General features: G+C 40.8%; 1 protein-coding gene across 5 annotated transcripts in view; it reads right to left on the reverse strand.

Annotated features, from left to right (window-relative positions):
- phf14 (PHD finger protein 14) overlaps positions 1–13,239 on the reverse strand; it is a 131,662-nt gene that overhangs the window by 76,883 nt on the left and 41,540 nt on the right. For all 5 annotated transcript variants that reach the window (XM_028596594.1, XM_028596592.1, XM_028596593.1 and 2 more), the window contains exons 10-13: positions 11,872–11,978; positions 7,292–7,387; positions 576–682; positions 100–231 (exon numbers count right to left, since the gene is read on the reverse strand). In XM_028596594.1, the coding sequence (XP_028452395.1) occupies positions 100–231; positions 576–682; positions 7,292–7,387; positions 11,872–11,978 (442 nt within the window). The remainder of the gene's footprint in view (positions 1–99; positions 232–575; positions 683–7,291; positions 7,388–11,871; positions 11,979–13,239) is intronic.

Raw genomic sequence — 13,239 nt, forward strand, 5'->3', positions numbered from 1 at the left:
GAGCACTCACTTTTGGTCCTATAGTTTCAGTATGTATCTTTAGACAGTATTTGTCCCATGTATGGCTCCCTAACCCCCGCATGTCTTCATGTCTCTCACCAGTAGCTGTTCTTGGTCTTCTTGGGCATGCGTGTTAGTGGTGGCTCCAGGCAGCCCAGGTGGTAGTAGAGCTTGCAGGTGTCACACAACACCAGCAGATGTTGGTCCTGGTTCTTCTTACAGATGCCACAACTGCAGGAAAACGTGAAATTATGTGTGAGAAAAGGCTGGTTATTGGTTATTTAACCCAAAAAGCTGTGTCTGAGAAACTGTGTGATAATAGATAGATAAACCTTCTATATTTGTGTTTAACCATATAAATAGGGATTATACAGATGTAAGATCACACACTCAACCCCAAATGGTCTTAAAAAAACATTGATGACGTCTGCAGTACAACACACGTTTCTGCCCCTGGCATTTGATATTTAAAACAAGTGCGCCCTGATTTCACTAGCATTACTTTATCATTTAACCGTTATCCTTAATCCTTCCTTTATCTTTCCTTAGAATCTCTCGGGACACCTTGTGTTCACCTGTAGAGGATTGCTGGCAGGCTGGATGACTTCCCTGGGGTTCCTCCCTCCTTCTTGCTGGGCTTCCTCTCTTTAGGGGCTTTCAGAACAGCTGGGGTGTTTAGTTTCTGCCACAAAAAAGGGAAGTGCACAAGTGTTTTTGTGTTACAGCTATGAGCAGCAACAGTGTCCATCTCCCTACCTATGATGGCCCTTACCCTATCCTCACAGTTTTCACATGGACCAATTCTTTCTGTAGGTAACAGTTCTAATCAAAACAGTCACTGAAGTTAGTGGATCTTTCCGAATGTTAGAAAAAAGGAATACAATCTTAATGTTTGCTATTGCTAAATCTTTTAGCTAGACCGGCTCATTAAAAGGCAACAGTTACTCTAATAAGCACTTGTTACAACCGAGGTATGGAGAAAAGCATCTCTGAATGTGCAACATGTCGAACCTTGAAGCAGATGGGCTACAGCAGCAGCTGACAACACTGTGTGCCACTCCTGTCAATTAACAACAGGAAACTGAGGCAATTCAATTGGCACGGGTTCACCCAAATTAGTAAATTGGAAAAATGTGGCCTGGTCTGATGTCTTGATTTCTGCTGCAACATTGAGATGCTAGGGTCAGAATTAGGCGTAAACCACATGAAAGCATGGGTCCATCCTGCTTGTATCAAGGCTTAAGGCTGGTGGTTGTGTAATGGTTTGGGGGATAGTTTCTTAGCACACTTTGGGCCCCTTAGTACTAATTGAGCATCATTTAATGCCACAGTCTACCTCAGTATTGTTGCTGACCATGTCCATTACTTTGTGATCACAACGCGCCATGTCACAAAGCTCAAATCATCTCAAACTGGTTTCTTGAACATGACAATGACTTCACTGTACTCAAATGGCCTCCACAGTCACCAGAACTAAATCCAATATAGCGCCTTTGGCATGTTGTGGAACTGGAGATTTGCATCATGGATGTGCTGCCTACAAATCTGCAGCAACTAAGTGATACTAACATCTCAATATCGACCACAATCTCTTAAGTAATGTTTCCAGCACCATCTATGCGACAAAGGCAAAGGGGGGTCCAACCAAGTACTAGCAAGGTGTACCTACTAAAGTGCCCAGTGAGTGTAATCTAATATAACTTATATAATTCCCTTTCACTTTCTCAAAAACTGTACAGTAAAGTGTCTTGAAATTGTACATGGTCATAGTCAGGGTCACTCTGAACAGGATAACATAGGGACTGTCAGAAAACCACTGAAAGAAAACATTTATTTATATAATTTATGAGTTTAAAAATGAGGACATTTTCATTGTCTTACAATGTCATTTGAGCTGACTTTCCCTGTACAATAATATACTACTTATGGTCATAGTCAGAACCATTTTCAGAAGAAATCCATTGCGCTTCTCAGCAAACATAATGTGGAAAATGTATAAAATTATAACTTCTTTACGGTTTTATTTAGAACAAAAAAAAAAAAATATATATATATATGAATTATTTTAATTCCATTTTCTAACACTTTGAACACAATTAGGATGTTCAATAATGTTCATTAATCTCCACTGTAATGGGGTGGAGGCAGAAATGTGATGAATCCCAAAATATGGGCAAATAAAACCAAAACTATCTGTCCGCCAATGGAAAAAGAAAATGTTCTTTTGTAATTTGGGTTAGCTAACCTCTTAAACTTGGTGTCACAGATATAATGAAGAGTGATTCTGTTATAGTGCAGCCTTCTGTTTGCTTCAAATTGAGAAACTCATTTTGGTGGCTAGTATAGGAGAAACATTTTGGTTGACAGTTGCCATCTTTTTGAACTAAAATAACAGATACATTGTTCATCCAACCAGATTTAGGAAAAGTTCACGTTAGAGTAAAAGAGCAAACTGTCAATCCCATAATGTGCTACCTAGTTGAATATTCTGTCTCCGGGCTAATTCATCCAACATTTTACCACACCCACCACACCTCAGAGAGAAAAATCAAATTGTAGGCTGGTGTTGATATGTCAGAGTTAAGCGTGATTCATGGTCCTGCGGAGGCTCCACGCAGAGCTTCCGCCGTAGCCTACGTAAGTGGCCTGAAGTTTATATTTGTGCGTTGGTGTGTGCGTCGATCTCTTTAAGAGACTAGCAGGGACGGCGTGTGTGTGTGTGTGTGTGTGTGTGGGGAGTGTGTGGTAGAGCGAGTGAACGAGTACCGACTGTAGTCATAGTGAGAGAAACAAAGAGTCTTTCTGACCACGGTGGGAGATCTGGACCAGGAGAAGTTAACCCTCTCCTTGATCTCCTTGAACCAGGAAATGAGTCGGGGGGGAAATGCAACGCAACTAAGCCACGGCCAAGCGACGTGCGTCGCTGTGACGTGTAGTTACATTTTTCGAGAGGTGCACATCAGGCTACGGGGTAGGGTCCTTGTCTCCACATACATACTTAGCCACAGCGTAGATTTAACGCAGAAGCATAAATCATGCTTTAGGGTTACCGACAAGTGACACTTAACTGAACACCTGCTTTGTGTTGGCTGAGAGTTTAGACTGTCCAAATAAAGTGCTTGCCAAAGCAGAGTTCCCTCCCAGCAGAGTTGTGAGCAAAAGCGAAGGGAACCTGTTGCAGGTGAAAAGCAGCACCAGACAGCCAGTTTATTCTCCCCTGTATCTCAGGTGCATTGCTGCCACGCAGGTTAATTAGAAAACTTATCTCGTAGGGACCCAGTCTGTCACTAAACAGACAAGGTTTTCCCTGAGGAAGCTCTAATCTGGGCGCGCTCGCTCTGCCTGCAGCGCTGAGGGAGCGTTCCTGTGGGGAGGCCTGATAGATGGGGGGGACAGGGTGACCAAAGCACAAGGGGCTGCTATCTCCTCAACCTGGACTGTAGTCTGCCTCCATTCGACCACAAGGAAGTGTCTCTGCTGCTAATATGGAGCAGTTTCAACATTGTTAACATGTTTTATCAGACAGATGAAGACATTTAAAGGTACAGATTATAAATAGGAAGTGGAAACAGCCAGGTACACAGACAAGCTTTTTGAGAGCTTAAAGGCTGTCTCAACTCAAACTCAAAACATCAAAACATTACAGTGCAGGAGCAAACTGGAAACTTTCAGTTGCTGAGCATTTTCTTCATATTCAGTACAGTAAAATAATAAATATCAAGTTGTGGCGCAAAAAGTTGCTTGAAGAAAAACTCTGCAAAGGCAAGTGATAATATACTTCATAATAATGGAAGTCACTCTCACCAAAGTCAGTAGCAACCAATCAGGGCTGAAGTATTTGAGTTTTTTTTTTTTTTGTTGCTTTTGGTGTTTTTTCCTGTGAACCAGATGGTTTTTCACCTGTGCTTCTGAACGTGAGTAGTAGGCTTGGGCAATCGTCTATATTATTAAATCATCCAATGGTGGTTACTCGAGATCGCCGATATAGTATCTGATCACCAGTCTGACAGGCTGGTTACATTGAACATGTAATTGGACATAATATATCATGGAAACGCGGAGCGGCTTTCACTTTAATCAATGAAACTGGCTACACTGGCTCGGCTGTCCTGCCTCCTGCTTGGCTGACATGCAGCGGTACGGTAAGCTTATAGCGTCTTGCTTCAGTAGCTCGACGTAGTTTATATTTTCTTCATTACAATAGCTAATTATCCGCTTTACATTTAAACCTACACTAGTTCACTGGAGAATAGCTCATAGCTCTCTTCTTTCAGCAACTTTCTCGCTAAACCCACAGTTGTTTACACTCTATTAGCTCTGTTAGCTAATTAGCTTACTTAGCAGTTAGGAGAGAAATCACCCACTTCCACCACTAGGTGGTGCTTTATCAGAAAATAACATGTTTCGCCCTATAACTCCCAAAGCGTACATAGCACATTAAAAATACTCCTATCCATGCGTTCCCTGAATTCACATGAATCTGCTGATGTAGGCCACCGCCATTTCCGCCTAGACTTTTTTTGCGCGAAAAATCACGATTTATCATAAACTTACTTTTTCGAACTCCTCCTAGACCGTGCGACCGATCTGCATGAAACGTGGTAGCATCTCCAGACCGACCGGACAAAAATATTTTTTATCAGATAAAAACTGCGTAAATCACACGAACAAATTTGTGTTGCTAGCTACGAAAACACAAACTTTGCCATGTCTTACCCAAAATAAATGCTATCAATGTGAAACTTTAGATTCTTGTTTGCCATGACCGTCTGGGGCTCCCCAACACATTTTTAAAAAATTGGCCTCTCGGGGGCGCTACAAGTACAAAAAGTTTATATCTCATGAACGGTTCAAAAGTTATCAAAAGAATTTTGCTAAGTTAAACTATTTGCAATTACCGACCAATCTAAATTTCGTAGCTAGCTACCACACACAAACTTCAGCATATCTCTGCCAAATTAATCGGTATCAGAGCAAAACTAGAATTATTGTTCGACATCCCACTCCAAGAGAATGTACCAAATTTGGTGAAGATCGAACATTAGGGTAAGCTATAATCAACGTAGACGCGTTTTGCTAATAACTCAATCAATGTAAATGGAATATTTTGCAAACACCAAGCATATATGCTTGCATGTCTAGTTGTCAATTATTTTTCTGTTGATCAACACTAAACTGGAATAGACTATAACAGTTATCCCTATCATAATATCTGCTGCCTAGTAGCGGTTGGTGCCTCATGGCATTTATGCATACAAGTGTAAAATGTCTTCTATATTTTCTTGTGAAGTTGCCAGGAGTGCTAAACTTCCAGGAGCATCGGGAACAAAAGCACTGACTTGTGTACTGGAAGAGGGATGAGAGACTCAGTTGGGGACATCAATAATTTCTGCAAATGCACAGACAGGATGACAAATAGGAGATGAAAATGTGGCAGATAGATGACACAAAAGCATGCGGTGCTGTGACTGATGTTGCTACTTAAATTGTGCATGTTCATAATTAGGTGATTTATGGTGGTCATTGCAGATTCACTGCCAGACCCCTTCTAGTTCATGTCCATTCTGCTGCCTCGCCAACGCATTAACATCATTTGACCATTTATCAGCACAGCTCATACTCTCAACGACCGTACTTTTAATAAGGTTTTAAATGGATTTAGCTGGTACTTATATACATAAAACCCCAAAGGAATGACTACACTGTCCCAGGCACCAAGGTGGAAATATCAGTTTTCTTGAATGGTTTTAGGTAAGGGGTCAGAGTTAGCAGCTTCCTCTAAACCTACCATATTTCGCCAAACAGAGGTTATGTGATAATATTAGTACCGTGCGACTTGGCATCTCTGTGATTTGGGGTCATATTTTTGTTTTGGGCAAGGTTTTTTGCTTTCTCCTCGCTTCCTGCCTTTTTTTCCCGGTCGAGCATTATGAATGCTGCGTTGGCAATTATGAATTTGTTTTGACAGCATTTTGGTTGCAAATTCAGGAGGCTCATCTCACTACACAGCATGGAGAGCTATTGCAGAAAGACCAAGCTCAAATCCATCAGAAGAGCGAAATCTCGAAAGATGATGAGATGGATGACATGCAGGCTCAAAGAGGCTCGCAGAGCCTTGATATCATATCCGGGGATAATGTCAGTACATTTTAATAAAAGACAGACTTTGCATTTTTCTGTGGGAATGCGCGGCATTTTAATTTCTAAATCTGGTAATACTAGTCCTGTGTGAATAGGGCTTAAGAATATTATGGGCAACGAAAAGACATATCTCATATTCAGTCCCATTCATTTTGACCAGCCTTAATGTCTAAACCATCCATGGTAGACTGACCATGAGCGCGAAGGTTGTGAAATGAAATTTTCTGCTACTGTAGAGGCTAGAAGTCTGTATGAAATCAAGAAAAACATGTTAAATTTGCGATCTTATTGAGAAATACTACACTACCCACCATCCTTAGCGTAACAGCGACATCTCTGATTGGTGGAACTCACTGTTACCATGGAAATGTTTAGACTTTGCTGCAGTTCTAGCTAGAAAAAGGGCATTTAAAATAAAGACTTAATTAAATAATAATCAACTAAATTAAACTTTTAACTATAACATTTCATAATACAGAGTTCTACTTCATGTATATATTTTACTCTATTATCGGATCAATTACTTCCAAAATATGTACCAAACATTTTACAAAAAACCTGATTTAGTTTTAAGACAGGCGTGTTAGGCTGACGCTGCTGGTTTATCATCATAAAAACCTAAATGCTGCAGGACAACGTTATTTTCTCGGGGACATCCTATCGAAATTCTCCCCATGACTTGTCTGTAAAATCAAGTTCTAGTCTGTTCCAACAGACAAACAACAAAAAGCTCTCAGTCTATTTTTGTAGAGTTCATATTCATTAAATAACCCATCAGCCACAGTGGCACATCTTGGCAATTGGTTGCCATAGGAACGAGAAGCTTGAGACGGCTTTTACTTCCCCACAGTCAGGTCTGACTTCATGGCAAATGACAGGTCAATCAGTTAGAACAAAATGAGAGGGTTTTTATAAAAAGCAGGGTTATTACAGACTGCGGTCTCAACCTACTATTGGCCATAAGGGCTGCTACTCGCAATCTGGATAACTCTCCATCACAAATACTTGCTACGCTAAAAAAGGAAATCTATAAACAAGAGTGTTCCGCCAACTTTCTCAACAACTAATCTGTGCGTGGAGAGTAGGATGGAAGGTTGTAGGGGACAGAAGAAGGGGGAAATGGTGTGTGAGCAGCAAGTGGGGGTGGTACCTGGCCCAGGATGCCCCCCAGCAGAGTCCACATGGCCTGGCCTTCACTCCGCAGCTCTCCATTCACATTCAGCAGCTCCTCCAGGGACTCGCAGAGCTGCAGGAGGGGAGAGGGGACAACACACACACACACACACACACAATTAAGCATATATGTTACATATACATACATTCCTACTCAAACTCATTTTACACTGTTAAAGGTCTATTAGTACCTACCTACCTACCTACCTATCTATCCAATTTTCAAAGATTCTTGTAACCTGCAATCATCTGGGATTTGTAAGGAAATGGTAAAATGGCGTATGTTAAAAGCAGCAGAAAGCGGAAACATTAAATGAATAAGCAGCCGCCGAACCTTTTAGCCGTACGTAGTTAGCAACATTTGCTTACGTTAGCACAACAAGCTGATTGGTGTGTGAGTCAGTCGCTCAATGGTGTTTTAAAAGGCCCCAACGTCTCCTTCCAGGCTGTTGAAGACCGTTGACTTCAAGGCACCTAACCCTAACCGTTCAAGTATTTTATTCACACCAGTGGTCCCCTTGTACCCTTGCCCCTCGCAGCACCCATCCCGGGTGTTGTGTTTTAACTAGAGATGTTCCGATACCGATACCAGTATCGGTATCAGCTCCGATACTGCCTAAAACGCTGGTATCGGTATCGGGAAGTACTGGAGTTTATGCACCGATCCGATGCCACGTAATAAAGCCCTAAAGAAAATCTACATTAAAGTAGTTTATTTATGTTGTTTTTCCGTTATAACGGACTGTAAAAACTGGATAATAAAAGAAAGTTCTGGGGCATTCATTGTTGACACACTGGTATCGGATCGGTACTTGGTATTGGCCGATACGCAATTTCAGGTATCGGAATCGGTATCGGGAAGCAAAAAATGGTATCGGACCATCTCTAGTTTTAACCCTAACCTAACCCTAACCATAACCATTGCCTAATCCTAGTGTCTTCCAGCCAGCACTGCCTGGAAGGAGACGTTGGGGGCTTAAAACACCGATAAAGGAGTCGCTCACACTGTAGCGAGTAAAACAAAATTCTGCTCTACCGAACTTGCACAGAACCATGACTCTTAAACCCGAACTGTGGCTTCTGTGTACCGTTACACCCCTAATTATTACAAATGTCAGTGTGATTTCTAAATGACATTTCCCTCTGATTCTGGTATCTTCTGGTATTGTGTAGTACAGTGAAACAAACCAATCCAAAATCTAATAGCTAAAAGCTACTCCCTAGCATTGGCTCAACTGGCTTACAGTCACAGGGGTACAACAGTAGTGGGAAGGGTGACCATTTGAGTGAAAACACGACATGCAATAACGTTGTTAAATATCGTGAAAACGAACATTGAATTGAATATAAAAGGCCCCACCAAAAAAAGAATGACAGTTACATTTTTAAGTTAAACTTTCCAAATTATAGAGTGTGCTCTAGACCTACTCTATCTGTAAAGTGTCTTGAGATAACTCTTTTTGAATTTTGAATTTAAAACTCCTACTCAAAAAGCATTATTACAACATTTATTTACTATTTTAATCACGTATAACCTAAGACTTTGGGAAACCCATTTTAAGCACTGACAATTTGTACAACACATCATAAGTTAAGGTTTGTTTTCGAAAGAGATTTCGAAAAGACTTTCAAAAAGCGACGTTCAGCGAATCAACGTTTCAGCTTTAGCGCCAAATTATGTCTGTACACATTGCTCTAGAAAGAATTTGGGCGTCACTATATGGAAAGCTGAGTTTGTTCTGAAATTTTTTTATTTGAAACACACGAGGATAAGTTATATGCAAATACCTTAAAAAGGTACATTTAAGAAGATGTGTGAAAATGCCCTTAGAGCTCAGAGGATAAAGTGCCATTTTCTACTAATATTTTCTTTCAACTAACACAAAGAGTGTCGTTTGCGATATGTCGCAGCCTTTTGCGATGGGTTTATTGCACCAGTTGATATTGCGATGACGATAAAAAAAACGATATATTGTGCAGCCGTACTATAACCCAGCCTTATAAATATTAGAATGTCTCCAGTTGCGCCACTTATGTTGCAGGTGAATGTTTGAACTCATTTTGCAGCGTAAGTGTAAGTTTAACACTTCATATGATCTGCAGGAGTTGAGCCACAAAGTAAACCTTGTTCTGGGCTCTGCTAATATAAATCAGTCAAAGCCAGACTTGTAATGGCATTTTTCCACTGGCATTTTCTCCAAGGCCAAAGTCATGTAAGAGCAGCTCAAGCAGAGCAATTAGCAACACACACTCCATTAATAACGCACGGCAGAAGACTGGACGCAACATTAACTCTTGTGACTTTTACTCTGCCGCTCTACTCCCTTCCTCATGTTGACAGATGGAGCGGCAGCCTCGACAGAGGTCACATGTTTGAGGAGAGATGAGAGAAAGGCTCACACAGGATTCTGTTTTTATCTAATGTGGTGACATACTTGCACAAACTGAGCTAAACATTGTTGATAAGAAACCGAGGGAACAAATGAGGTAGGATGGCCTACAGTACAGTATCTACTACAACTATATTACACTTGACATTCAGATTGGTTGCGTTTTGTTTCACACATTCTCTCACTGATCTGCAATTTCCTGATGTTAAACTCAGAGTTTAAGTTATTGTACTTGGCCCCAAACATGTCCAATACACATTATCTAAAGATATAGCTACGCTAGATGGCGTTGCTCTGTCCTCCAGCCCCGCCGTGAGGGATCTCCAAGCTATCTTTGATCAGAATATGTCCTTTAATTACCACATAAAACTAACGTCTAAGGACTGCCTGTTTTCACCTGCGCAACATTGCAAAAAGTAGGCCCATCCGGTCTCAAAAAGATAGAGAAAAATTAGTCCTTGCATTTGTTACTTCGAGGCTTGACTATTGTAATTCCTTATTATCAGGTTGCTCCAATAAGTGCCTTCAAATTGTCCAGTTGGTGCTGAATGCTGCGGCGCATGTACTGACAATAACTAGGAAAGAGATGCTATTTCTCCCGTATTAGCTTCCCTGCACTGTAAAATCCAGGATTGAATTTAAAATCCTTCTCCTGACCTACAAAGCTCTTAATGGTCAAGCACCATGATATCTTGAAAAGATCATAGTACCTTATTGCCCCACTAGATTACAGCGCTCCCAGAATGCAGAGTTACTTGTGGTTCCTAGAGTCTCTAAAAGTAGAATGGGAGCCAGAGCCTTCATCTACCAGGCTCCTCTCCTGTGGAACCAGCTCCCAGTTTCAGTTTGGGAGGCAGACACCGTCTCCACATTTAAGAGTAAGCAGGTTTGCCTTGGACCAGCCCTTTGTTATGCTAGGTTGAGACTGCCGGGGGATTTAACCCGCATATAAAGGCACTGAATCAGTGTGTTAAGACAATAACAAACACTTTACGGTTAAAATTGGAGTTCTCATAACCTGGTTAACGGACCTAGAGAACTCCTTCAGTAACCGGGGTATTTCTGCATGTATACACCTTAAATCGGAGGTATGATCTGGTTAAGCGTCTGCGCATGCATCTGACAAGAACACTGTGCTTTCCTACGCTGTGACAAGTGTGTGAATGAAACATTAAGTTGTTAAATTTGACTAATTTCTGTGTCCTGTAGGTCAACCGGAAGAAAAAGCAAGTTGTGCGTTGGCAGACCGCCACCTACTGTACCGGAGGTAGAGTTACTCCCGTCATTTTTCCCCATTCTGCCCCGCTCATGTATACGGGGAGAACTGGCATAGCCCGGTTACTCACTTAACCGGTGTAAGACCAGACCCTGGTTACTGCTGTGCATGTAAATGCACTAAGCTCCCCTCTCCTCCTCTCTTTCCCCATCTGTATGCATTCATGTCTCATTAACACTAGAACCGCCAGACATTTTAAGGGTATTATAAGCACCACCCCCAACGTTTGTTTGCGCTGGTGGGCCATTAACGCCCCATCGGTTTCCACCTCCATGACGTAATCTTGATTTCTACAACCGATGATGATAACTTCACCACTGTCCAGCTGCTCTGTGCTCCGGGGGGTGGGAAATGTGCTGGTGACACAGCGCTGATGAAATATTGAGCGGACTCTGATTTAAGATTTGAGTTGGCTTATATCTTTTACAAAAGTTATGGCTAACTACAAGTGCAAGCACAGGTAAGACTGCTGGTTTGAATGTCTATGATAATGTGGATCTATAATTAACTTTTGATGTTTGGTGAAATGGTGAAATGTGTGAGAGGCATCATTATACAACGTGGCTTCAATTAACACCATCTGCGTTGCCAATTTCCCCGTCTCCAAAGTGTTCGTATGCATGGGTCAGAGTTAACCTACTGGTGCGCATTTCCACCGGAAAGTTTGTTTTTATAGATCACACTTTTGCGTGGGAAGTGGCGTTCACCTCGTTAGGCCCCATTTTTATAAATAAGACGCCAGGTGTTTTCCTCTGTGGTGATAATTCTTTGTTCACATAGTCTTGTTTGTGTAATTATTTGTGTTTGAATAACTGCCTAATAATGATACTTATTATAAAGTATATATGTTATAATGAGCCATTTTCTGTGGGTGTGGATTGTGCTGCTCACCTTGTTGTACTCCACGTGCAGTTTTTCTTGCTCGCTCTCCAGCTTGTCTTTTAAGTTCTTCTGTTCAGAGATGTTGTCCTGGATCTGGATCATTCGCATGTTCCGCTCTGAATATCAAATGGGACAAAAATCAATAGCACGATCACAATCTATATACAGGAAAAAGCACATGAGAGTGTACTGATGGCAGATAGGCTCTCTGCTGCAGGATAATGGGAGTGCGCTCTCAAGGTTACTGGCATGACATCTCACACATCTGGCATCACGATCATTTATTTGTGGAGAAAATGCCTTTACACAGCATTTACACAATAACTTACCCTGTGTACAACAGGTAAATGATATACAGCAAGGTTTTTTCCTGCCATCAAAAGTCTTAGGTGCAGCATCCAAGTTGTTTTTGGCAGCACCTAAGCTGCTAAATTAATGTAATGCAGCAAAAAAAAAAAAAAAAAAAATAAAAAGACTTTTCTCAGATCTAATGACTGTAGTTGGACTTCTTTAGCTTAAAGTTTTGTCTTTAAGTTTTTGGAGTGTTATCTATTATCTGCTCTAGCTTTTCCAACATTTTAGACACAGATATGATGAAAATAATGGTCCAAAATGATGTCAAATTGCATTTATTTTTTTCATTGAAAAACATCAACTTTTTTTGAGGAAAGACCCCAAAAACCCCTGCCAAGTATGCGCAGCTAAGTCTTCCACAAACCTATGAAAAACACTGTACAGTATGGCGATAAATGCTAAAACCATTTTAGCTTTGAGAAAATTACAAACATGATACCATTCCTGCACTTTGGATCTAAAAAAATAAGAGATTAGAAAAAGATTAGAAGTTTCCTAAAATGTCATTGATGCTTTAAATGCATATCTATAAATTGTGCATGGAGCACAAGACAACCAGAATAGCAAACATACAGATAAGCATCACGTTTTAAGAGCAAACATACAGATTAGCATCACGTTTTAAGAGCAAACATACAGATTAGCATCACGTTTTAAGCCCAGTGCTCTTCTTTTGGCAGCTGTAAAGGAGAATAGAGGAGGAAAAGAAAAGAAAAAGGAAAACAGTGCTTCTTGTGTCCCTGCTGCTTTTTAAATACAGGCTCACTGCATTAAATACAGTACATATTTTGTTTGTATTGTATACAATAACTGCATTTACAATGGCATTTAAACCTGTGCATTTGCTTCTTTCTTTAAGAAACGCTCTGCCTTTGTTCTGAAAGAATAAAAGCGGAGAGGGGTACAGCTGTGCAATTCATCGAAATTTAATTGTGATTATGATTTTGGCTCCCAATCATCACAAAAACAGAATAATGGAGAAAAACTATTATTTATCTTATTACGTTTTGCAAGTAAACTCTT

This window comes from Perca flavescens, chromosome 14 (genome assembly GCF_004354835.1).
Source record: "Perca flavescens isolate YP-PL-M2 chromosome 14, PFLA_1.0, whole genome shotgun sequence".
NCBI classification, from domain to species: domain Eukaryota; kingdom Metazoa; phylum Chordata; class Actinopteri; order Perciformes; family Percidae; genus Perca; species Perca flavescens.